This window comes from Trachurus japonicus, chromosome 23, assembly GCF_045865225.1.
Source record: "Trachurus japonicus isolate A0001 chromosome 23, Traja_1.0".
NCBI classification, from domain to species: Eukaryota; Metazoa; Chordata; class Actinopteri; order Carangiformes; family Carangidae; genus Trachurus; species Trachurus japonicus.
Window position 1 is genome coordinate 21,029,088 of NC_140929.1, and position 27,306 is coordinate 21,056,393.

Consider the following 27,306-nt stretch of genomic DNA (forward strand, 5'->3'; position numbering starts at 1 on the left):
GATAGCAGCAAACACCCAGCCTGCCTCTGTAAAAGCCTGGCAGCCAAAACTATGATGCAGCTCAGTCACCACACTGCTGGCATGCACTGCCTGACAGGTGACAACCAACACACACAGATCTTTTGCATAGATAGTCAAGCAGGCAAATGTGTGTTCTACTTCTACTCACTGTATGGTTGTGTATTGTAACTAGTTGCTTTACTGTTTTGTTGAATGTCTTCCCAAAAGCTGTTTTTCCTCTGCTATATATGGTTTGGCTTGTATTTAATGAGAATCTCAACTAAGTAGCTACAATACTAAATGACCAGGAGAGATCTTCAATGTCAAACAGATTTAAGCAACTTGGTGTAGATCTGAGCTGTAGAAAGTGTACCAATACATTATAACTAAACATTTAATTCAGATTTTGATTATAGATCTAAAGAGTCGCTGCAATATTAAAGTTCCCCCCTAACCACCTCACCCCTTCTCCCCTCCATACTCTCCTCGCAACCCTCCGCATCACCTGTAACCGTCGTTGTAGGCCTACATGTTTGTGTTGTCTTTTGCTTGTCCCCCCGTCTGTCACTACCCTTCTTGTTTCTCTGTAAGCGTCTTTGGGTTCTTGAAAAGCGCTATTCAATTTGAATGAATTATTATGATTATTATGATTATTATTAATAAATGCAATGCAGTAAAAGGAAAATATTTTCTTTCCTTACGTGTAACATTTCACCTCTGTGCTTGTCAGGTGCAGAGGGTGAAGTAGTACAATGTTGCAATGATTCTAATTCAAATGAAACGCAGTAATTATAGACAGCAACACCACAGAAAAAAACTGGATTCTCTATGACAGAAGTACAAAAATGTATCTAAAATAAAAATGCAAAAAGAATGTTTATTTAAAAAGCAAGGAAAATGGCACAGTGGAACATATTAACATATCCATCCAATAAGAAAATTTCCCCACTTTTATAAAAGATTTACCATTCTTTTGAATGTTTAATAAGAGATGATTTAGTTCAGAGTCAAAAGGTGACCATTTGGGAATGGAGTCGGTCAGATTTCTGTTTGGATAAGAAGTTTGGTATTTACTATGAGCTATTCAAGAGCGCCACCGTGTGGAGCATTATAGCAATAAAGCTATCGAGAACTTCAAATATAAAAAATATACAATTATATGCTGCATTATAATTTTCTTCATTGGTTTTTCATTGTCCTTTATTTTATTTTACTGTCGGTGTGTGGTTTGTTTCTTTGTATATGAATATATTTCAGTATTATATAATATAACATTTCAGGCCTACAGGCTGGAAAGGGAAAAAAGCTGCGTCACGTGACCGACGTCACCTTACGTCGACCAGGGTGCAGCAGCAGCTTCCGTGTTCTCCTCAGTCCTCAGACTCTTTCGAAATCCATCGGAGGAAACGACAGAGCAACAAGATGAGTACAGAAAAATACCCCCGTTCTTCTATTGAAGACGATTTTAACTATGGCACCAACGTGGCCACCGCCAGCATCCAGATACGGATGGGTGAGTACCGCAGTGTTGGGGTCGTGGCGTTGTGTCGCCTCCTTAGCTCGTTAGCTCGATGCTAACGTCAGCTAACTGCGACCATAGACTGCCATTGTACTGTTGTTATTACAGAGTCAGACCGACGTTAATCATTTATTAACGTTAAAATACAACCAAGTGTTAGTTAAACAGCACGTAGCTATGTGAAAACTTCACTGCAACCCGTTAGCAACGCTGTCAACATGTATAGCCTATATTGTTGTATCATTTGTCATCATTGTTTATGTTTAGGTCTGATTACGCAGCTTGTGAAGCTTTACCTACCTGACGTTGTTAGCTTCCATTTTTTTTTTACCTGCACACGTTCAAGTGAATTTAAATAAATGCACAAGTAAAAATAATAACTGAAAGTGAAATAATTGTAACATTAGTACAGCAGACTGCTGTAATTTCACAGCTTGGGATCAATAAAATCTATCTATCTATCTATCTATCTATCTATCTATCTATGCTGGTATCCTCTGTAAACATATGGTTCAAATTAAGTCTACATTGTGAGGGTGCAGCCACTGTCAACTCTTTGCATCTTTTGCTCATCAGACTTCCTGAAGAAGGTCTACAGCCTTCTCAGCGTGCAGATCATCCTGACCACAGCCACCACTGCACTCTTCATGTTCTCTCAGACCATCAAGGAGTTTGTCCATGCAAGGTGAGGATGGTTCGTCAAACAGAGATGGGAATTTTGCCTTATGTCAAGTCAACACTGATATGTGACAGTTTCTTGGCCCACTGAACATCAAAAGCCTAGGTCAGACCATAGATGTCAACCTTGTGAGCCTAAATAAACAATAATTTAATTCAAAACACAGTGGCAAGAAAACGTTAGATAGCCCTTTGGAACAACCTTCATCCAAGCTAAAAACAAAAAAAAAATCATAGTGTTTTTTTGTGGTGGTTACTTCATGTTGGGACGACAATAAAACAAAAGGTTGATTGGTTTAGACACAACATGCAGCTCTGTGTGTGATATAAAAAGATGACTGTATGCCAACATGAAAACATCCCAACAGGTCTGACCAGTGATTTAATCAAAGGTTTCACTTACCTTTAAATGCTTCAAAGACACTGAAGAGTATAAAGGTTTGTGTGATATAGGAACACTGAAATTTAGATGAGGATCACAATTATTGCATAACACCAGCTCAGACACCATTTTTCTTGCAACTGTAAAGCATTCCTCCAATACTACTAATACCTACTAATAATATTAACTGCCAATTTTCCACTGCTCATAATAGTCGGATTGGATCCATAATTTCGCCACAGCTCGAATGTATGTGTTGTTTTCCCCTTTTATTTAAACATGCAACATTACATGAACGATGACATACTCAAACATAATCAGAATTATTTTACATTTTAACATACATTCACACCTCCTTTGATATTTCGAACTGAAAATTATTGTGGTAGTGTATATCACATATCAAAAACAAACATATAACAGATATAAGATGAAAGACGGAATGAGAGGAGAATAAAATAAATAATAAAAAAAATTAAAATAAATCATTTAAACAAAAATAAATACAAGGGGTTTACAGGCTACAGTAGGTTATGTGTGTTTGTATAACCTTTTGAATTTGTCAGTTGTGTGTTTCTCCTGTGATTAACCTGTGTTTTGTGTTTCTCCCTCAGTCCTGCTGTGGTTCTGGGTTCTGCTCTGGGCTCCCTGGTCCTCCTGCTGGCCTTGGCCGTGTTCAGGCACAAACACCCAGTCAACCTCTACCTGCTGCTTGCATTTGTAAGTATTTTTATTTCCATTCTGTTGAGTTTTAATGAACTGTAACATTTAGGTTTATCCAGCAGCAGATGAATGCAACATCTGTTTGGAGTTCAGTATATATTTACTGCTCTCTTTTATTTCTATATTTACTGTTTCATTTTGTGATGACGAATCAGCTGCTCGGTGAATCTGATGACATAATAATGCCTCCTAGCTGTAGTGTGTAATTGTAATTGTGTGTTGTGTGCAGACTCTACTGGAAGCCGTTTCTGTGGCCACAGCTGGTGAGTAAATCTTTGAAGGAGTCTGTCGGCTCACACACTGTGAACCTGTAGACAGACCACCCTGACCGGGACGCTCCTCTCTCTCCACAGTGTCCTTCTATGAATACTCCACTGTGCTGCAAGCCTTGTTCCTCACCTGCGCCGTGTTCGCCGGACTGACGGCCTACACCTTCCAGTCAAAGAGAGACTTCAGCAAAATGGGAGTAGGGTGAGTGAGTCTGACTGTAAAGTGGCTTTTGTCAGTTGCTGTGTCCCTCCTCTAGAGGGAGCCACCATCATACTTACAGTATCTGCCCTTTTCTGACTCTTTCAGCCTGTTCGCCTGCCTGTGGATCCTCATCATTGCGGGCTGCATGAGGGTGAGTGTGGAGCTATTTCCTATGAATGAAAAAAGGATGGAAAGATGGTGGGAGTGAATGGAAAAAGAGACAGATAAAAAAGTGTATGTTCAATAATAAACTGTGCACAAAAACAAACAGAACCATAATTAAAGTGACTATTTAACAGCTCAATTACATGATATCATAGATAGACACACATTTTTTAGAATTATTATCAATTATTAAAGAGGAACTTTGCAAGATTTTTTGCAAAACTATGCTAAATTTTTACCTTAATTAAACAGCTTCAGAGTAATTGTGATGGTTAAATCAATGACAAAATTGGAAAATTAGGCTCTGCCATCCACCTAGCGTCTCTTGGCTGAAAAACCAACTTGCAAGATTAGCGCCTCTGACCTGGTGTCCCAGCTCTCGCCCCCATGATACTGTGACACAAACACACCCCATAACCCATAATCTCTTGTTTATGACGGATAAGACTACACAAATATACACATCGTAACATTGTATATGATAAATAACGTTATCCACTGCTCCATGGATTGATTTCTCGCCGGTTTCAGTGAAAACAAATGCACATGGCCAGGAGGAGGGTTAGCAACACAGAGGAAAAGAGACCAAACTTACATAGTTCCCCTTTAAATGAGGTCTAATATTATAAACACAGCAGTGACATATTCCAGTACTGAGACTTTATTCATCTTCTTCCTTGTTCTAGGCATTGAAGCCTCTAGAGGCCAAAAAAAGCTAAATATGACTCATGGCGATATTTTCATTATGTTTATGAAATACTAGAATGAATGTACATTCACCATTTGTATTGCATTCAAATTGAAGGAAACTTGTTTTGCTCAGTGAGGTTTGTATTATGTGTAACCACACTGAGCTGAGCTGCTCCTCAGGTTCATTTGGTGTTTGAGTTAATGTAGCGGTCTAAAGTCTACCCACTCATCTGACATGACTTCATTTTCTGTGTGTGTGGTCAACTGCATCCAAATTGAATCAAATCAACCTTTATTTATATGGCACTTTCCATACGTTAAGTAACACAAAGTGCCTCACAGAGGCTAAAAACGACAAAAAAAACCCCAACCCTCCCACCCCCACATGCACACACAGAGATACACATTCACACACACACTATTTCTATTACATTTGATCTGTTTTGTCTTTCTGACTCGACATACACTGCTAATTGCATTGGTCCACAAATCCACTGGTGTTCTAAGCCTGTAGTGTTGATTCATTGCCAGTCTAACAGAATTAATTGAACAAACATATTGAGGTTACTGAAATTAGGTTGGTCGGGGCTCATAATAACGTAGATTTTGATAACTTTTCGAGTGGAGGTGGTGGAACAGGATTATCCACTGATAATCCACGTTGCAGACAAAGTCCCTCGACTTTACTCTCACCATCCACACACTAGTAAAACTGTAAAAAAAAAAAAAGAAGGCTTCAGCCTCAACTCACCTCGTGCTGACTCTCTGTTCTCTCTCTGCAGTTCTTCTTTGAAAGTGACAGCACAGAGCTGGTTCTGGCCGGGGCCGGGGCTCTGGTCTTCTGCGGCTTCATCATCTACGACACCCACCTGCTGATGAAACAGCTCTCCCCCGAGGAGCACATCCTGGCCTCCATCAACCTCTACCTGGACATCGTCAATCTCTTCCTGCACATCCTGCGTATCCTCGACTCCATGAAGAAGCACTGAAAAGCTGCCAATCCTACCCAGCCTCACTGAAAAACCCACTCATACGCCTGTGCTGTGATTAACCTGTTTTCCTGTCCTGATCCTGTGGTTCATCAAAAATAAAGGTTTAGAGAGGAGTCTTCATCAGTATAATTCTAACAAACCTATGTCATTGGTGAACTATTTCCAGGTGGCTGCTTCTTTTTATTCAACCCAAACTGATTGTGCTTTTGTATTGAAACATCTGTATCAGTGGAGAAGTTTGTTTTGAAACCGGAATATTATCATCATGTTTCAAGACAGATCAGTCTTAACCCTGCAGAACCTAATATGATAAAGAGCCTGCTGGCACCACCAGCTGGTGCCATGGCTGCTTGCCTTGTTTTAGAAACACTTTCCAATTTTCTAAGTTATTTTTCAGAGAGTTTTCAGAACTGTCATTCTAATCCATTCTCAGATTGAATTTATTGTTGAATGTTTTTGGTGTAATCAAAAAAATAGTTGTTTATATTGGACTGTAGCCTACTGCTGCAGCCCTCTGATGTTCCATATCTGTTCACGTTGTACAACGGCAAGAGGACGACGCACAGTCTGTTTATTTTGATGAAGTTTAAGCGCATGCGTGGGGCCATTAATAGCTGTCATTGTACATACTGTAATTTTATGGTGTAAATGTAGTTGTGAAAATAAATGAAGTAATTCTATCCTGAATAATTACAAGTATCAGAGTAAATGTTTTGGCTTTTCATTTTCAAACTACAACTACTTCAGTTTGATATGCTCACCATTGTGTATGAATTCACTGTTTTGGGTGTTTCTGATGATCATCATAGCTTCTGGGGTGAGAGCTTTTATAAAAACTGAGTACAAACCATAGACTGTAAAAAAAAAACAGAAAAAATGAGAAACTACTACTAATAAATACAAAAATTATATTAATATCATCATTAATTGGGTTAGATAAAATCACTTTGAAATCATTTAATTCCTAACTCCTACACCAGATGAATTGTATGCACACATTTGTTCTTATCCCTTTCAGACTTCACTGTAATTTTTCAAATGTGGTGATGATAAATTAATAGATTTGATATATTACAGGGCAAATTTATATAAGAAATATGAGCTTAGTACATTGAGCAGTCGCCAAATTTTTCTCACTGGAATTTCCTTTGTTTTCTTCATAAAAAATGGCCTCTGCTTGGCTTCCAACTCAATTACATGGTTTGTTTTATTTGCAAACCAGTCCCTCAGTTTTCTCCAGCAGACTGTTATACATCAACCATGATAAAAAAAAAAAAAGAAGAAAGTTTTATTGTGTCAGATTTCGCTTTACAAAAAAGAAAAACACGTTTATTGATGATTATGAAACGTTTAAGTTAGTTAAAATTAAGTATGCTATTATTATTATTATTATTATTATTATTATTAATGTTAATACACAGCAGAAAACGACACATTTGTATGGAAAAGGCATAGGGAAAAGGCCACGTTTTGCTACTGAATTTCAGAAAGATTGGAGTATTTTATTATTTTATATAGATCATTTTATACTGAATAACGGTAGTTTTAATTGTAACATTTTAAAGCGCCACAACAGTTACGAATTTGATACTTATGACCGTTTTTCAACAGTTGGCCGGTGGTTTTGAACGCAGCCCAGTTGGTCCGCTGCCACTTCACCTCGACGTCACTTCCGCCACACAACCTTCTCCCAGAGTTTTGTCTAAGATGGCGTCAATGCAGTTAACGGATGAGGAGCTTTTCTCCGAATTAAAGCGCTTCGGTATCAGCCCGGGCCCGGTTACCGAGAACACCCGGCCGGTATATCTGAAGAAACTGAAGAAGCTTCGGGAAGAGCAGCAGCAGCGGGGCTCCCGGTCCGGGAAAACCCGTAGCAGCGGGGCCATCAACAGCAGCGGCACTGGCGGCGGCAACACGGCGGGACCCAGGCCAGCCAGCCATGACGTCACGCACCTGAGCTCTAGCAGGAGACCGGGCCGGAAGTCCTCCGTCCTCGGCTTCAGCTCCGACGAGTCTGACGCCGAAACTCCACTGAAAAGAAAGGGCCTCAATCACAGCGGTAGGGCGGACCGAAGCCCCGGGTTTCAACACCAGCCGAAGATAAGGCCCGTTACAGCGCCGACCGCGGCCGCCAAGAGCCAGTATGGCGCCGGGAGTCCGCTGAGCAGCAGCACTTCTTCCCCGGGTGCGGACGGACAGAGAGGGGTCTCGCTGGGCTGGGGGGTTCGTGCCAGACCCAGCCCCGAGGCGAAAGGGAGGGATTACGACGAGTCGGGAGAAGAGGACGATTATGAGGGGGAAACGGAGAAGAACTCTCGCTCTGTGATAAATGGCTGTGGGGCGTCTCACTCGATCACTAGCAGCAAGTTAGCCGGGGATTACTCAGACTCGGACGAGGAGGAGGTCGGGGGCCTCGGCGGCGCCGCGGACCGACAGCGGGATCGGCTCGAGTCCAGACGGAGCCACCCGAAGGCGGCGGTCCCTTCCCACGGAGTCGGCCGAGGGTCTCAGACGGGAGGGGCGGCTAGTAGCAGGGAGCTGAACTCGCCCGGGAGTCTAAACATGGTGGGAAGACGGAGGGAGGAGGGGGAGGAAGACGAGCTAAGGAGAAGGGACTCGGACCCGTCGGGAGGAGGTTTGCGGAGCCACAACTTTCCCAGGAAGTCCATCTACGTCTCCCTCGCCGAGAACCACGGAAGAGAGGCCGGTAAAAACAACCACGTCGACAGCGAGGACGGCTCGTTCAGAAGCAGCAGCGGCGGCGGCGGCAGCTTGAATCGGTACAGCATCGGGCTGAGACCGCGCTTCTCCAACTACAGCAGCCTGTCCCAGCCGTACAGGGGCAACCACTCCAACCACACCGCCCCCAACCACTCGTACAGCCAGACGGCGCTGAAGCAGAAGCTGTCCGTCCCGGAGGATGAGCTGCTGCAGCAATTCAAAAGGGAAGAGGTGGCCTCCTCGGGCAGCTTCAGCGCTCACTACCTGTCCATGTTCCTGCTCACGGCAGCCTGCCTCTTCTTCCTGCTGCTAGGCCTCATGTACCTGAGGATGAGGGGCTCTGGGTCCTCGGAGGTGGATTCAGTCAGTAAGTACCTGACGAGATGTGCAAGTTCAGCTTTACTAATGTTTATCCCGTGGACTAAACGTGCATTGGCGATTTAAACCCATAGATTGGAGTAGAGCTTCTGTTCCCACGTGCAGTGGTTGTGGGATTTTTCTTTTTCTGACAATTTAGCTTTTCACCTTCACACTGCAGTTGTTTAGAAAGCTTCAGGAGCATCACAGGAAACATCTTTTTTGGGGGGGAGAAAAGAGGAAAATTGGGAAATCTGTGATCATCATGTCTATTAAACAACAACAGACGACCCCATATATTACTTAAAGGGATAGTTCAACATTTTAGGAGTAGGTTTGTTACCTTTAATTGTTGGTGCAAGCTATTTGTAGAACGGCGGAGCAGAGCCGTGAGCTGCTCAGAGCTACACTACGGAGGCTAATGGGATTTCTTGGTTTCCCTCATCAAACTCATCAAATACACAATCCAACAACTCAATCCACAACGCTCTGGTAGACAAGTTGTGACCTGCACATTCACCACGCTATGAGATAATAACACAACGTTATGAGACAGTTGTTTTCGAGGTAAATGCAGAGACTGCTTGCTGAAAAACTGCCCCAGACGGGAACACACATCAGCTGTTTTGCATGAATTTACCTCGAAAACAACTCTGTCTCGTAACGTTCTGTTATTATCCCATAGCGTGGTGAATGTGCAGGTCACAACTTGTCCACCAGAGCGTTTTGGAGTTGTTGGATTATGTATTTGATTTGAGTTTGATGAGGGAAACCAAGAAATCTCATTAGCCTCCGTAGCGTAGCTCTGAGCAGCTCATGGTTCTGCTCCGCCGTTCTAAAAATAGCTTGCACCAACAATTAAAGGTAACAAACCTACTCGTAAAACTATAGGGATTATGGCAATGGGCCAATTTGCCAAAATGTTGAACTATCCCTTTAAACTAACCAGAATGCATCCATTGTGTTGTCATCAAACACAGCTCAGGAGCTCAGATGAGCGTCCACAGTGCTGTTTTCAGTCTCTTCCCTCCTTCAGGTGCACCCACTAGATTTGCTCTTTAAATGCAGGAACATGAATCCATCCCTCTCTCGAGAAGTGTTGTTGCCGCAGATCTGAGTTCAGCTCCCGACCCAAACAGATTCCAGACAGTTAGTACGGTTTTCTGATGCATCCGTCTCCGCTCAAACTCCCCGCTAAAGTCACCATCATCAACTTCCCAAGAACCGGTGAATCAGATTACATTCTCCAGACTTCCAAAGAGTCCGGGTAGATGACGGATATTTGCAAACCAGGATCAACAAGACAGTGGGGAGAGGAGAGGGAGAGGTTACAATACTCAATCATTTTAACATTTGCACAATTAAAATCAAAGTTAGTGTTAAGAACTTTTAAATAAGTGTTGGAAAATATCTTTTTACAACTTTGATGTTCTGCTGAATGGCATGGCAAGGCAAGGTGCACGCCCACGATGATGCATCTTGATGAGCATGCAGGTATAAGATGCATATTTCTGACAATGGTTTCCTTGATGAGCGGCATATTTGGGAGCGGACTCAGACTCAAAGGAATTCAGTTTCTTCTATTTGAAACAAACCAAGTCATAAGGCGTTAAATGTTTTTATCCACAGAAACGTGGACTTAGTTAAAATGAGTGTATTCGTGCTTTGATTTCTAATTCTCTGCCCCGACACAGTCAAACCAGTGATAGTATTATTCATCCTGTCCCCGGCCTGTCAGCACTGTATTCCCATATGACTGTGCAGTCCTTAAAAAAAAAGAAGAGAAATGGCTTTAAAGTTGGACTTTCATGGCTCCCAAATTGCTCAATGAATAAACAGCCAGAATATAATGTGTGTCATTCTGCTCTGAATTAATTCAGGCCCTCAAAGTGCCAAGCTTGAATGTGGTGAGGTTTTTTTTTCTTTTTTTCTCAAGGGCCGAGCCTCATGTACAGACACTGACTCACGTGTGATGTCTGAGCTCCACTCGGATTTCACGTCTCCAAACACGCCGGCCTTACTGTAAAACAGACCAAGTTTTTCCTTCTACTATTCCAGCGTGCGCCTTTTTTTTTTTTTAAGTGCAGTGTCGATGAGCAGGCTTTTGTCTCTGCCCCCCCCACGAACCTCACTGATCCGCTTTCTCTTCTGTTACAGTTAAGAGCCACCCGTTCGGCGAGGACTTCGACTCTAATGTAAGTATACGTTCTCCTTGACACCTCTTCTAACTTGTCTGCATGATAAAGTTGTGTAGTTAAGTTTTTTTTTTTTTTTAAACCGCACAGGAAATGCAGTGTGTGTGTACACTTAAACCCGGAATTAGATTGGAAGCGTAATGAATGTAAGCAGTGAACACAGTCTAAGTGCTGCTTGTTAATGAATTTAGCCTGCTCTCCTGGTCCGGCCCGGGAACGCTGCTCCCTCGCAGGCGTCGGGTGTTTGTTGTGATGTGCACGTCAACTGGAAAGCGAAAGAGTCCATATCTGTCTGGCTGGGGAGGTGTCCTATATGTTTTTGTCCAGCCCCCCCTCCCCTCCTTGTATAAACAAAGGTGGATCAAAGAGCCAAGCTGTAAAACCAGTCCAACTGAACTGGAAGTGAGTTTTATTAATAAGTTCCACATTTATTTAAAGGCTTTACTAAATCACTGGTGCTAATCTGTTTAGATATCAACTAGAATGCAAAAACAGAACTGATCAAATCCATTCTGTAGTGCTGCACATGTCACTGAAAACGAGTGGGCGCAAATGTGGAAAGTGATTTGAGTTCAGATTAGGGACGCACCGATCAGACATCGGCCCAGATATTGATTAAATAGACAGATCAGGTATTGGATAATGAAGCTGATCCATGACACCCATCTATTCACTTCAGCTCTGTTTGTGACGGGCGCTACATCAGGTATCAGCAGGACACGCAGCATGTTGGTAGATAACAAACACAGACACAAGGTTTTACAAAGTTAGGAAAATCAAGCCTGATGCCTTCACTCTCTTCCACATGGTGAGGTTTACAGTTTATCAACCTATGGGCTCTATGCACAGATCCACTACTTCCTGAATTTAAGGCAGGTCTTTTATTTCCTGTCTTACATTATTGGACAAACTGATTAATCCAGGTGTGTCTGACCATTGTGACTACTAAGACACACCTGCATTAATCAGCTGTGCATAGAGCCCATTCAGGCCTAAAACACCTGTAAAACCTATGGGCCATTTTAACTCATTGAGTGCCGCGCTCCTTTCCAAAGTTTTAGTCAAGTGTACCGGCAAATTAGACCATATTTGACTTTTTATTTTAGAGCCATAGTGTATTCTATATTATTGCCACCAACACATACTGTGGCTCATTTGAAAGGTTTAACTTTATCCTTCAAATGGCCACAAACCGTTTGTTTCTACGTGCCTCCGTTCCTGAGAAAAGTCAAGCTAAACATGGCTGGGTTTCACCAAAATCCCTCCTTTTTTTCTAGAAAAGGAGATAGAGCGTCTTTTATGAAAGCTGCGCTGTTTGTGTCTGTCGCTCTTCAGACACTCGCATTTCTGGATCAAAGGGCTCGTATAAGATAAATATACACAACAATTGTTGTTCTATTCACAAAACCACCATCGGGGGCGGGGGGGGGGGGCGCCACTAAACAACAATAACACAGACGCACCGTGCCGTGTCACAGCCTCTCGCCGCGGAACGTGAGGCTCTGTCGGCCACAGCAGCTCGCGAACACCGGTCCCGCCGGTGGTCGCGGTCCGTCTGTGGTACGGGTCGGTGGTGCCGGTCTGCTTTGACCCAGAGACCATCAGATTTTACCGCGGGAGGACTTTGGGGAGGACACGGTGTTGCTCCAGATGAAGACCGGGCGGGACAGTGGGCTGAGAGCTTCCTGGTTCAGCTCCCAGCTGCTGCAGCCTCGCGGGTGAGAGCAGAGCAGCGGCGCAGCAGCTGCGCTGCATCCACATGCAGAACTCCGTTTGCAGAAGCTGAGTTATGATAAAAACTTCCAGATCATGAGCTGTCATGTGACTTTGATCGTCATCTATTTCAGTTCTCCTCGTCGTAGAGTCCCCAAATTTACATATAATGTGTATTAAAGTGTCTATTTTCATAATTTAAAAAAAAAGCAAAAAACGAAAAATTTCGTTTTTGGCACTCAACGCATGGGAACGAAAAACGAGAAATTACGTGGTTGGCACTCAATGAGTTAAAATACCCCCCCTAAAACCTGAAGTCAACACAAGTGTCAACGCCTACTAAATAATTGATTTCTCAGCCTCTGTAGCAGATAGAAACAAAATTGAGAGCTTACACCTGTCGCTTTCTTTATATGTCCAAACCTTCAATATTGTTTTATAAAAATTCAACAAACTCAGCAAATAGTGAAAAACAATAAAACGAATAAAATAACTTGTATAAAGTGTAATGGCTCTGCACTAGTGAAGTGCAAACAGTTCAAAAGTGGCAATCCCAAGAGCAGCACTGCTTTCAATCAAAAATGTAAAAATAAAGTGTCAGTACAAAAACAGCACTATTTTCAATAAGAAAATGTAAAAAATAAAGTTAAATTCCACAGTGGTATTGATCGGCATCTGATATATGCCGATACGCTGAGCCCAGGTATCAGTATTGGGACTGAAAAAGCCGGACCAGTGCATCCTAATCCCAGTGTTAGCCAGCGGTCGTCATCGGCAACAGGTCACATCAGCGATGACAACCGGACATCACCCTGTCAGCTGCAGCTCCTAACATGTTTGAGTTCAGTGTGTGTAGGACTTTGTCGTTGTTGTTGAATAGTTGTGTGCGTGCAGGACCGTGCAGCTGGATTGTGTTGTCGTGCAGTCTGTCATTGTGTGTGTTTCTCATGTCTGCAGGACGACGCAGTGAAGAGCCTGATCCTGAAGCTGCTGCTCAACCTACACGACCACCTGGCCCACATCGCTGGTAGATACACACTGCTGCACATCTACTCACTGTAGCTGTGATTATTTACACTCATCGTGTTTGATCAACATTCTTTTCTGCATAAATACGTTGTTGAGTCATCACACATTTCCACCTGTTGGTCTGGTGGTAGGTCAAACATCATTTTACATCAATACAGAGGAACACTGACCCAACCTGATAACTGTGGAAACACACTCTGTAACTAGACAATATAGATAATGTTTAAGTGTGTTAATTAGGCTGTTATTCTGTGTTTTTAATGATTTAATAAGCAACTAATGCACTTTTATTTGCTTATTATTTTCCTCTATGCACAGACAAAACCAATGTGTTAAGAAAAGTTGACAGTGTCACACAGACAGGAGAGTTCATCAGTGAGGCAGAGCGGTTGAACGCAGCTTTTAATGTTGTAATTAGGACTGAGTGACTGACTAATAACAGGTGATGATACGTTAATGAGCAGCTCCTTATCCAGAGTGCTGCTCCACTTCATTCATATCATCCTCTCCAATATATTCAGCACTTTGACACACACACACACACACACACACACACACACACACACTCATTGATGTTAATTAAGAACCTCCTCATTAATATGAATGTATCTGATCATGGTGTGGTGGTGTTTAGAGGACAAACGGCTCCATCCAGTAATAGTGCCGTGTTCCTAATAAAGAGCTCGCTACATCATGAACAGCCAAATATTTAAAATGTACTGTGGTTAAAAATATTAACTTTGTCCCCGTCGAAGCCTCCCATGTAAATGTTAGTGCTGAAGTGCAGATAAACAGGATGCGATGACACATTGTGTTGATGCAGTTTGTTTTCACCACTGATGGTTTGATGCTGTGGTTTCAGGTCAGCACGACTGTGGAGACCAGAGGAGTCCCAACAGGAGTCTGTCCATGGACGAGGCCTACGCCTATCTAGCGGTACGTCGTCCACACCGGCGCCCAACGCCGTCTGCATCACTACTGTTACTGTAACACTTCACACAGCGATGAACGGGTATCTCAGTGGCCTTGACATTCTGTGTCTTTGCCTGTCAGGCTGTAAGCAGTGAGCTTTGTTGAGTTTTTATGAAGTGTATGGACTTTACGGAGGAGTAGAGTGTGTTTTCCTCATCAGATGGTTTGAGAACGGTCTGAGGGGAGGATGTGAGAGTGATGCTGAGGAGCATCAGTGTGTTTTATTGTTTGAAGCAGCTCTTTTTAACGTCCTATATTTATTTAATCCATAATACTTTATTTGGATAGGGACAGTGCATATTGATGAACAATAGTGTAAAAGAATACTGTTGTAAATATGCCGTATTATAACAGAGCCGCTAATTTGCATCCGCAGTCTCTAATAAATAAGTAAAATACAGCTAACAGTACGCTACATAGTATAAAAACAATACAATAAATAAAATACAGATAACAGTACACTACACAGTCAGAGTAAGATATATAATACAGTAGGTAAATAAAATATCGATCACAGTACTCAGATGGGATGAAACAATGCAACAGCATTAAAACAACGCGGTAGATAAAGTGTGTCTCCATGATTCAGAATATCATGGAAACGTTAATTTATTTATTTACAAATTCAATTCAAATAGCGAAACTCAGATATTATACAGATTCATTACACACAGGCTGAAATATTTCATGTCTTTATTTCTTTTAATTGTAAAGATTCTGGCTTACATTTAAGGAAAACCCAGACTAGACGTTAGGGAAATTCTCTTTCACAGAACCTCTTCATTCCACCACGAGGAAAGAGCAACATCGGGACAAACACACATAAAACAACATATAGACATGGGTGTAGTGTACACATTAAAGAGGAAGTATGCTAAATGTTTACCTTAATTAAACAGCTTCAGAGTAATTGTGATGGTTAAATAAATGACTTGTAACTAATTACAAGGAGAATGGAGGCTCTCTGCCTTCCACCTAGCGTCTCTTGGCTGAAAACCAACCGTGTAAGATCAGAGCCTCGACCCGGTGTCCCAGCTCTCATCTCTGCGGCACCGCCACACAAACACGCCCTGTAACCCGTAATCTCTTGTTTATGACAGATACTGTAGGACTACACAAATATACATGCCGTAACATCGTATATGACATATAACGCCATGCACCGCTCTATTGATTGATTTCTCCCCGGCTTTGTTGTAAACAAATGCACATGGCCGAGAGGAGGGTTAGCAACACAGTGGGAAAGCGACCGGACTCGCGTGGTTCCCCTTTAAACAGCAATCAAAAAGAGAAAAAGAAGAGTCCACACTTTTGTTCAGGGTCGTATTTTGGAAGCTGTGGTGGTTATTATGCATGCGGGTCTGGCTTTAGTTTTTAACGGATAACAAGTCAAAAAAGCAGGTGGAATAGTACGTGAATGGACCCAAAATACCGTATCTTCAGTATATTAGAATAAGTTCATTACTGTAACCTAATGATGTCACACTCTAATCAGCTGATTAGCTCCACTGTCACGGAGAAGACTGCCGACCTCCATCTTGTTCTACTTTATGGAGACGTAGCTGTATGTTTGTGGTGTCAGAAGAAAAAGGAAACCCAGAGAGGACGGACGATCACTGATGAGCAGTATTCAAATAGCAGCCGCCTGTGGAGTGTGAACTGGTTTGTTCCGGCTCGTCCCCTCTCTCATCAGTACCCTGTGTTGTGTTCAGGCCCAGAATGCAGAGTTTGAAGACTTCATCCTCACCTCTCTGGAGTGGGTCATCCGGGCGGGCCAGGACGTCGGCATAAGGTGAGAGGAGATCTGAGGATTCACGCTGATCTCTGGCTCTGCAGAGCTCCTCACTGTGTCGTCTGTACTCACTCCACTCTGTGTGTGTGTGTGTGTGTGTTTAGGCTGACCGGGCAGGCAGCCGACGATCCCGTGACCGACGTGTCCGAGATCTCCCGGCTGGAGTCCACACACCCCAAGATGCCCTTCACGTGCCGCTTCCGCCGAGCCTTCCTCACCGTCGTCAGCAGAGTCTTCCTCATCGCGCTCGGTGAGAACGCGTTTCCAAGCATCCTACCAGCAGACTCCAGCAGCAGTGTTTATTTAACCTGTCACTTCTGTGTGTGTGTGTGTGTGTGTGCAGTGGTGGGCTGCGTGTGGGGCGTGGTCTGGTACGTCAAGTATCGCTGGAGGAGAGAGGAGGAGGAGACCAGGCAGATGTACGACATGGTGGAGAGGATCATCGGTAAGAAGACACCACACACACTTTAGAAACAGGCTGATGTGTCCAACATCATCGTCACTTTGATCTTTGTGCTCAGAACCAACACATGTGGCAGAACAACATTTCTTTATCCGGCTGTTGAGCGTGGCGTCACGCGTGGCAAATATTCCATTTCCGGTTCCAAGCAAGTTGTAAACAATGGCAGAACCGGTGAATCTATAACCTCTTTCCTCCATGACACATCTCTGAGAGTAAAAAAGGGATTGAATTCATTTAATTCAAATTGAGTAGCGAGTGTAGCCGTGCTTAACTGGTTCAACTCCGGTGCCTCCAAAGAAATCAGGGCCACACTCCCCTACCTGCTACAGTTATAACGGACCTGAAAATTAAAACCCGGTCCCGTGGTCTGTCTAATTAGCGACAATTCTCAGTCCAAACTCGACTGAAAAAAGAATAAAAGAAGCCGTCTTCACCGTAATTGCCGTGACTGGCAACTACGTTTTGATATGAGCGTTAGCTGCTATTAGCCAGGCTAACAGCAGCTAACGCTGCCTGTAGCCGAGCGGCTACTCGGCGTAAACTGTGTTTACATCGATTAGCAGATAAACAAACTTAATATGTGTCGATATCGATAACGTCTCTGTGTATATACAGTCATGAAAATGTCTGGTTTTCATTGTTTTTCATGGGACCATGACTATGTGGTAGGCTACTTTGTTGTGTTTGCGATGGGCCCGATAATGCCGGTGGACCCGGAATTAAAGTTGTGACGTCAGGACTTAACAACCGGATAATAAGTAGGGCTGTCAAAGTTAACGCATGCGAATAATCCAGGAACAATAACGCGTGATTAGTTTTATCACATGATTTAGGTAGTGCCCGTCTGTGTGTTCAGTCTGTGTTGCCACTGGAGTTTTCTGCCTGTCCGTTGAAATACAGTCACGTCCTGTATTTGAGGGTTAAAGGGATACTTTACTCAAAATCCATAATTCACCAATTTTCTACTCACCGTCATGCCAAGGAAGGGTTTGGAGAACTTTCTGAGTTATCAAAACGCTTCCGGTTGGCAACGGATTTCAATATAATGGTGGCGGATAGAGTTCACTTTTGAATCGTCCAAAACACACACTATGAAACATCCGAATACCTCCATACTGCTCGTCTGTACTGACCCAAGTGTCCTGAAGCCGCCACATGAAAAAGTTGTCAGGAAAAAATTGATTCGATCTCTGTTTTTAGCCTTGTTGTAGCAGTAGCTCCGAGATTTGCTGCGAGATGTTCGTTCATCATTGTAAACTATTGGATGTGTGATGTAAACACGGAAGAACATCTCGCAGCAAAGCTTCTTCTCTGAACACTGTATTTGCTCCTCATTCTCGAATCCTTTCTTCTAACCACCTTCTGTCGTCCAGACGTGATGAAGAACCACAGCGAGGCTTGCCAAGAGAACGAGGACGTGCAGCCCTACCTGCCCATCCCCCACGTCAGAGACTCCCTGGTCCAGCCTCAGGACCGGTCAGTACCAACAACCCACACCTCCTTCAAGGAAAAAGCCTGATATCCACACGCTTGTCTTTAGGCTTGGGCTGATAACTTGATATATGAAATACAGTAATATGTATGATCCAATATTGTTCATGGTCATATATGGCATGGTATATGAAATGTGGGGATATTCTGAAAGCAATTGCAAAGAATGAGAGTTAAAATGTCCTTGCTGAAGATTAATGTAGTTTTTCCTCATCAACAACACATTTAATTGGATCCTTCATTCAGATTCTCTATCAAGCCACATGGCAAAGGCAAACGTATTTGTATAGCACAATTCATACATCAGGCAATTCAAATTACGCAGCACAGAAAAATACATTTTAAAGGAAATAAGACAGTAAACAATAGCAAATATCATGATTAAAGGGATAGTTCAACATTTTGGCAAATTTGCCTATTGCCAGAATTCCTATAGTCATAGGAGTAGGTTCATTACCTTTAACTATCGGTGCATGTTGTTTTGAGATCAGTGGGGCAGAGACGCGAGCTGCTCAGTGATCACAATAGAGGTGAATGGTACAGGTACACTGAATGCTGCTTCACTTTGTTTGGTTCAGGTTCTGGGAACACACAGTAGATCTGATGGGTCTGGATGCTTCATATGGATTTAATAAATCTCTAATATATTTTGGTCCAAGACCATTTAGTGCTTTGTAGACCAACAGTCTATCCTCTGGGTCACAGGAAGCCAGCATAGTGATCCGAAGACTGTCTATCAACTGTGTAGCTGATGTGTCAGGTGGGGAGGATGTGACACACGTGCTGATCTTTTACAGGAAGAAGATGAAGAAGGTTTGGGAGCGAGCCGTGAAGTTCCTCTCGGCCAACGAGTCCAGGATCCGAACAGAGAGCCAGCGGCTGGGCGGAGCGGACTTCCTGGTCTGGAGGTGGATCCAGCCCTCGCTCAGTTGCGACAAGACCTCGATGCCCTTGAGAGTCTGGCAGGGGAAAGGTAACATCCTCTCAGCGTTTGCTCGCTCAAACTGTAAAGTATCTAGATAACACAGGTAAACAGATACACAGAGCTGACAGATGCACCGTTGCTGCCACTCCAGATTTTCTGTCAGTAAATGTCAACAGTAACATGAGATAAATATCAGTGTTGAGACAGAAATGGAAAGAAAAGGGTGAAGGGAGAGGGAGGCTGGAGATAAAATCACCGTCTTGTTGTCACTTCGTTGGTGTAATAGACACTGAGTGTTGACAGAGACAGTCAGAGGCTCAGACTGTCACAGTCAGGTGCAGCCACTAAGAAGCTAACTAACCAGGGCTGTCACTGGCATGAAGGTTAAAGGGATAGTTCAACATTTTGGCAAATTTTGTCATAATCCCTATAGTTTTAGGAGTACGTTCGTTACCTTTAATTGTCGGTGCAAGCTATTTTTAGAACGGCGGAGCAGAGCCGCGAGCAAAACAAAAAAAACAACAAACTCCAAAACGCTCTGGTGGACAAGTTGTGACCTGCACATTCACCACGCTATGAGATAATAACTAGGGCTGTCAAACGATTAATTTTTCTGGCCATGTGCATTTGTTGACAACCGACACCTCAAAAAAATCAATACATGGCCATGTGCATTTGTTGACAACAAAGCCGTCAAAAAATCAATGGATGGAGCTGTGGATATGTATATTAGTGTAGCAACCAACTTGAAGGTGCCTTACCGCCACCTACTGGACTGGAGGTCCCACACTCCAGTCCTCCAGTCCAGCAGACAGAGGACAAAATGGGCCGCGATTAACCGCGATTAAAAAATTTAATCGCGTTAATTTTTTTAATTAATCTCATCGCGATTAACGCGTTAACTCTGACAGCCCTAATAATAACACAACGTTACGAGACAGTTCAGTCAGACAACTCTGAAATGAGAACAAATAATTTATTGAGTATAAGCATTGCAAGCTGAAGCACAGCACAGGCATCCTTGAGCATGGCGGCTGCAGCAGGTTTGGTGTCAGGCTCTGACTCCTGAATGATCTGGTTTGCCAGACATTACAAGGAATGAAGCAGACCCCCCAGGGGATCATAGAGACAGAGCCCACAGGTGGATGCTGGGGAGGAGGTGGGTTTGCAAAACCTCATGGGCGGCATCAGCAGCAGCAACGAGATGTATGCAGCAGCAGAGCAGAAAATAGCAGCAGCAGCAGCATAGACAGGGTTGAGCAGGTAAACTCTGGGGTTTAAGTAGCCCGCCCTATTTGGATGAGCATGTGGGCGCAGCTTGAGTCGACTCATCTGCCTGAACTAGCTCCGCAGTCTTCGCATCATTTACGAAATTTGATGAGTTTGATGAGGGAAACCAAGAAATCCTAATAGCCCCCGTAGTGTAGCTCTGAGCAGCTCGCGGCTCTGCTCCACCGTTCTAAAAATAGCTTGCACCGACAATTAAAGGTAACAAACCTATTACGTGAATCCCTATAGGGATAATGGCAGTGGGCCAATTTGCCAAAATGTTGAACTATTACTTTAAGATGATGATTAATTGCTGTACAAATAATTGCGATTAACAATGTAATTGACTTTTTCATCTTACCGTAAAACTTCAAATAATGGCCGAGTCCCAAATTGCCGCCGGTCCCAATTAACCGCCGGGTGTAGAAAAATATTTTTTATATTAAACGCCCATCCCAAATAAACGCCGGGTCAAACATTGTTTTTCTGGTTGCCAAAAAATATTCTATGCAAATATAGCGGGTGTCTCGTGACATTAAAGACGGCCGAGGACCGACGAGACGTCAGCTGGTTGCTCCTGCCCGGTCTGTCCACTCCTCTCATCCGCACTTCAGCACCGTCCTGGGCTGCACAGTGTCGGCTCGGCTCGCTCCTCGTTTTAAATGACTTTACTCCTTTTAAAAGTAGCGTAAACAGCCTACTGTTCTCTGATTACTCATACGCGTATTTAGTTAGGCTATACGTTGCATTATTATTAGTTATAGGCCTACTTCATTCAATCAAAAAAAAAAAGGACGGTGGTGCGAGCCAACACAGGTGCTGAAGTGTGGGAGAGGAGTGGAGAGACTGGGCGTCCGCAGGGTTTTTGCAACTTGCGGCTGATCAGTAAGGGCGGAGGACCGACATGACGGGGGGTCTCAGTCTCCTGGTACCTGTGCGGGCCAGGACCGCGGAGGTCAGCGAGACAGAGAACGAGTCCGCCCTGGCCGTATTTACAGTAATGCCTTGAGAAACGCACGTATCATTCCACCGCCGCCTGCCACCACGGAGTGAAGCCTCTTTCCCCAGAAGGAGGTCCAGGTTGAACACTATTAATAAACGCAGGTCCCTAATAAACGCCTGTTGATTTGAGCGATTTAAGCAAATAAACGCCCAGGCCCTTATTTGGTGTTTTACGGTATGCCACAAAATAGTACAAGCTAAACATAGTTTAATAATACCCTTATATAATAACCTTATCTGTTTGAGTTTAGGCTTTGCAGCTAAATCCATGATGATGATGATGTCAACAGATGCTCTGGAAATGCTGTTGTTGAATATCAGAAATGAAGCTCCTGTTTGTGACGCTCCACTCGTGTCATTAAACCGTAGCAGAAAAAAAAACGTGGAAATAGTGATGCAGTCTGACATTTCTGTTAGTTTCATCCACCTGTTTTTATACAGATGAACGGAAAAGATTTTAGCAGCCTGATTGGAATCAGGTGATTATGTAATAATTGTGATGGGCCTAAATCTAACCAGGTTGAATTTACTGAACATCTCCAGTGGTCCATGTTGGTAAAGTCCAAGACAACACACATGCAGCCAGTTTAGCTTCCTGTACTTAGTATTTCACAGGCTCTGGTTAACATGTCAGTTTGTTCACTTTCTCTCCTCAGCTTTCCCTCTGGACCGGAGGAACTCTCCTCCCAACAGCCTGACTCCATGTCTGAAGATCAGAAACATGTTCGACCCAGTCATGTGAGTATCTGTCTCTGCCACACGTTGAATGAGCCGTCAGTCTCTCTCTTTCTCCCTCTGTTTGACTTCCTGCCCGTAACGTCTCCTCACGCGTGTTGTCTTTTTCCAGGGAGGTCGGGGAGAACTGGGACGTGGCCATCCAGCAGGCCATCCTGGAGAAGTGCAGCGACAATGACGGCATCGTCCACATCACTGTCGACAAGAACTCACGAGAGGTACGCTCCCGCCGAGACACGAACGAACCGTCACGTCACATCCAGCCCCGCGGCTGCTGGGCCGTCAGGATGTAACTCTGTGCTTCCTGCTCTCTCCACAGGGCTGCGTCTATGTCAAGTGTCTCTCTGCAGAGCACTCAGGGAAAGCCTTCAAGGCACTTCACGGCTCCTGGTTTGATGGTAAACTTCACATTTTATAACACTTAAAATCACAGAGGAAGTCCAGTTCCATTTATTTATCCAAGACTTATCACCAGAGTTGGGAACGTTACTTTAAGTAATTAGTTATAGTTGCTGGCTACTTTCCCCAAGTTAGTAACTGAATCACTACATTATAAAAGTAACTAATTCCCAGGAAAAGTAACTGTTGCATACTCTTAAAAAAATAAAATGCTCAGATATGTCATATTACTTGGACTCACCCCCCTAACGCTCTAACCATAACCTCCTGTTTATGTGGAACTAACCAACTCACTCAGTATTCCTCCGCAGTGTGTGGAGGAATACTGAGTGAGTTGGTTAGTTCCAGATAAACAAGCAGTGTTTCCCACGCATTCATTACATCCGCCACAAATAGATTTTTCGGCTTTTGGCTCGACAAACGTAATATCGTTCCGTTCATTCATTCATAGTCCGATCCCCCCCCCCCGTGATAGCACATCATCATGTTGTTGAATAGTTGATTCCAACATGGTGGCATGCAGGCAGTGCTGTCAAAGAGGAGGGCAATATATGCTTCATACCAATTGGGAATTGGGAAGGCTTTGGTGCAGATGCGAAAATAACAAAAAACAGAGGAACTTGAATAAAGTTTTGGGAAAAAAAAGGTTGAGAAGTGGAAAAGTTGTTTTTACAGCTCCATTGTTCTGGATAGTGACAGGACGTGAGGACGTAGCTCCTGGTTCAGTGGTGGAAACATTTGGGTGGAGGAGCTTTAACATGCTGTTTCACCCTGATCACACTGACAGCAACACTACAACTGATCCTGATTGGATAATAGTCAATACAATCGATTACGTGGTGAATTATTATGTGTATTGTGAGGGGTGACCAGAGAACTTCAGAGAAGGTGCAGCATGAGAAATTACTGTACATAATAATAATAATAAGGAAACACCTGGGTTACTAACCTCACATAGACAAGTGGAAACATCAATTTTAGCAGCTACAGTGAGAGTGGAGACAGAGTGTGTGTTGCAGAAAACAGAGGAAGCATCAAATGCGTTTATTTCTGCAACAACCACTTATCTCAATCAGACATGCAGGGCTGTATACACCTGATGCAAAGTGGTGCGAAATGCAAAGCCAGTGTCTTTGCTGATTTCAGGCCAGCGCAGTGTCATTTCCTGTCCAGCACCAACGCTGTTTGAATAGCAAATAGACTGGCACTGTGGTCTGATGTCAGTGGTGCAGTGTGTCACTGCTGTTTGAAAGACATAGTGGGGGTTTGTTTCAGTGTCTTCCTCTTTTCATGTTTCATATATAATATATAGCACATATAGCTGCTGTGTGTTGGACCACATGAAAGATTTCTACTTGCAGCTATTTGAAATGATCATACGCATTAAATTATATTGATGTTTGGTTTGTAACATTAGTAGTTAGTTAATCATCTGGGTTGCCGTAGATTGTTTTTAGATTTTTAAAAATGACCATCTTCCTCCAATCAAACCATTTAAAGGTTATAGCTACAACTTTTTCATCAAAACTATTTAATTTTTCAAAAATAATACATCGACAGAACGTCTAGAGGGGTGCTGAATACGTATAAATTTTACTGAAATTTTTTTTATAGTATATAAATATTTGTTTTATAAATTTTGACGGGTCCAAAATATATAAATATTTACATCTGGTTACGTTGGCAACGTCGGCATGAAATGATCTCTGCACCAACAGCATTAGTACGTTGATGTCACGTGAGGCCGAGCTCAGGGGGAGCCAGGTCGTGATAGCTCTGTGGAGAAATGGCATCGTGCTAATGCTAATGCTAACTAACGGTCAGTCGGTACTGTAACGTTTCCGGTGCAGATGTGTTTCCAGTCGCTGTCAACACCTGAGCTGCTGCTCGTTGAATACGGTTAGCCTTAGCTTAGCTTTAGCTACTAGCCTCTCCCTAGAGGCGTACCTGGTGACCAGTACAAGTGAAGGTTGGAGTGAGAGTGGGCGAGTGTGAGTGCGACACCTACTGGCCAGGAGGAATTAGACTTGTAGCTAACACCTTTTAATTTCTTGAACTAATGATAAATAGAGAAAAATCAGATTATTTCAGACTTCCCTCCTCCCTCTTTCTGCATCTAGCTGTTGACTGACTGGGTTGAGCCTGTGTTAAAGAGCTCTTAATGTGATTGGTCAATGACACCCCCCCCCCCTCCCTCTCTCTGCTCTTCCTTTTCACAGGTAAGCTGGTGACAGTCAAGTATCTGCGTTTGGACCGATACCACCAGCGTTTCCCCCAGGCCCACGGCTGCAACACGCCCCTGAAGGCGTCCAGCCTGCACCCCAGCACGGCGGTGGACACTACGGCCGGCGGCCCCCAGCAGCACGGCTCGGCCAACTCTTCAGGCTTCTCATGAGACCGCCGTCAAAGAGCATTAGATTTAGAGTTCTCTCTTCTGTGCCCTCCCAGCATCACAGCACCGGTCTGCTGCTGCTCCTTCACTGCTTTATAACGGGGAAGACTTAAGTCTGTGCCATGGGAGAGCTTTTTTTTTTGTTTTTTTTTGTTTTTTTCGTTGTTGTTTTTTTTTTTCTCAACACAGGATCTTTGCAAGAAAAGCTGTTCAGCGTTGCAGTGTTTGTTTTCTATAATCTTTGTATTAGAAATGTCATGGATTTAACAAGGAAGCGAAGCTCTTCTGGAATATTTAAGATGTGTGCAGATACTCCGACCCTCCCTCCCTCCTCCCACAGTGTAACTAACTGACCCACCAGTTCATTTGGGCACTGTATGAAAACGGCTGCATGTTTCAACGTATGCCTCTATTTCAGAGTATGCCTCTATGTAAGCTTTCAATACAACACAGTGTGGATGTTGATTTTTCCTGAAGATGTTCGATGTACTCCTTGTTATTATTATTATTATTATTATTATTCTGATTATTATTATTATTATTATTATTTAGTCGAGCGAGGAAGGCATGGACAGATTTGCAGAGGGCGTCCTGTAAATACATGTGAATGGTGGCACAAGCTTTATTACATCTCCTGTATTAAAAAGCAAAGCATAAGCTCACTTTTATTTTTTTATTATTATTATTATTTTCTTGCTGCTCACTTACCACAGCAGAGTATCACATCTGTATCCAGAGGCAAACACTCCCCGGGAGGCCGGCGATAGCACAGACGCACACGGGACAGTTCAGGCGACGGCACAGAAACGCCGATTCAGCTGCTGTGTGTGTGTATGTGTGTATGCGTGTGTGTTTGTGTGTGTGTGTGTGTGTGTGTGTGTGTGTCGTCGGCCGCTCCATGTATTCCGTGTATGGGCTTTTCTTTCCCTTTGTCCTGGGTTTTGTTACGGCGTCCAGCAGTGCTCCCATGTTCGCAACTTTTTTTCAAGCGATATAACAAAATCAGGGAGTGTACTTTTTTTTTTTTTTTTTTACAGTCATCTGAAACTTTCTACTGCAGATATAATCCAATATATCCCCCAAGCTATTATTATTATTATTATCACTTATTATATTTATTATTTACCTCTTTCAAGTTGTGGTGCAACCCCCCCACCCATCCCCCTCCTCTTCTCCCTTCCCAACCTGAATTGGATTTCCACGCCTGTTCTGAACGGCTGGTGTGTATTTTTTATTGTCAATCTCTTTGTGTACATGAGCAACAGAGCAGAGGAAGACGGCGGGGTCAGGACGGCTCATGTCCAGGTTACAGTCTGCGCTCATCCCACAGATGTTTCCTGTCATGACGGGGGTCCGGCTCAGTCCCCCCACTGGTCTTTGATCATATCAGCCTCTCGTAATGACGCTACTACACTTTTTTTTCCCTTTTTTTTGTCATAAGGAGTACTGTGAGAATGTTGACAGTTTGTAATACTCAATTCTAAATACCCTCCCCTCCCTGCTGTAAGGAGACTTTACTGAACTTAGGGATTCCTGATTTGCTTGTGTGTTTTTACAGCATCCCCCTAAATCGAACAAACAAAAAAAAAAAATGCTAAGAATCCAGGAGATGCTAGACGACGTAATTACATTTTTTTTTTTCAATGCAGTGAATTGAAAGTTGGATTCAGTATTTGCAGTGTGAAATTGTACAAATGATGCACATTTCAAATGTTCAACAATCTGCCACAGTAGGCGGCGGACAAACCCAACAGTGCCTTAAATTTGTGCTTTTTTAAGACTGGCACTGCATTACTGGACAATACTGGATTTAAGAGATAGAAACAGTTCAAAGGGTGAGTAAGGCCTGCCATAGATGTAGTTTTGTTAGAGTTTTACATCTTCAGATTTGGTATTTTGTAGCAGTTTCCTTTGATATTAAACCAAATGCTTCTCAATATTTATTTCTTTTTTTTAAATAAAAAAAAACAGCCATGGTGATGTACTATTTTAATGTCACTATACAGTACCTGTTACATATGTGTCATAACTTTATTTCATGGAGAATCAAACCTTACATCCACTTCCAAACAATTTGTCAGGATGTGTAAAACAACAAAAATAAAGTGAACACTTTAAGAAATAAGCCAGTTGTTAGTGCATCACTGTAATCTATTTTTGTACTCCAGCAGAACGGTGCAGCTGCAGCGTCTCACCTCACACTGACTGTACATGAGGCTGAATGTAAATGT

The 27,306-nt window shown here is 43.2% G+C and overlaps 2 protein-coding genes across 2 annotated transcripts; both read left to right on the forward strand.

The window, feature by feature from the left end:
• The first annotated feature begins 1,372 nt into the window (after positions 1 to 1,372).
• tmbim4 (transmembrane BAX inhibitor motif containing 4) lies at positions 1,373 to 6,343 on the forward strand. Its single transcript, XM_085769320.1, has 7 exons — positions 1,373 to 1,513; positions 2,096 to 2,204; positions 3,194 to 3,299; positions 3,532 to 3,565; positions 3,656 to 3,773; positions 3,879 to 3,924; positions 5,411 to 6,343. Exons 1-7 carry the CDS (start codon positions 1,423 to 1,425, stop codon positions 5,615 to 5,617), a joined length of 711 nt encoding a protein of 236 aa, XP_085625446.1. The 5' UTR covers positions 1,373 to 1,422; the 3' UTR covers positions 5,618 to 6,343.
• Positions 6,344 to 7,295: 952 nt separating this feature from the next.
• Positions 7,296 to 25,737, forward strand: lemd3 (LEM domain containing 3). Its single transcript, XM_085768813.1, has 13 exons — positions 7,296 to 8,708; positions 10,856 to 10,893; positions 13,564 to 13,633; positions 14,498 to 14,571; positions 16,320 to 16,399; positions 16,504 to 16,649; positions 16,743 to 16,844; positions 18,236 to 18,338; positions 19,151 to 19,326; positions 22,206 to 22,287; positions 22,397 to 22,502; positions 22,604 to 22,682; positions 24,903 to 25,737. Exons 1-13 carry the CDS (start codon positions 7,328 to 7,330, stop codon positions 25,076 to 25,078), a joined length of 2,613 nt encoding a protein of 870 aa, XP_085624939.1. The 5' UTR covers positions 7,296 to 7,327; the 3' UTR covers positions 25,079 to 25,737.
• The last annotated feature ends 1,569 nt before the right edge of the window (positions 25,738 to 27,306 follow it).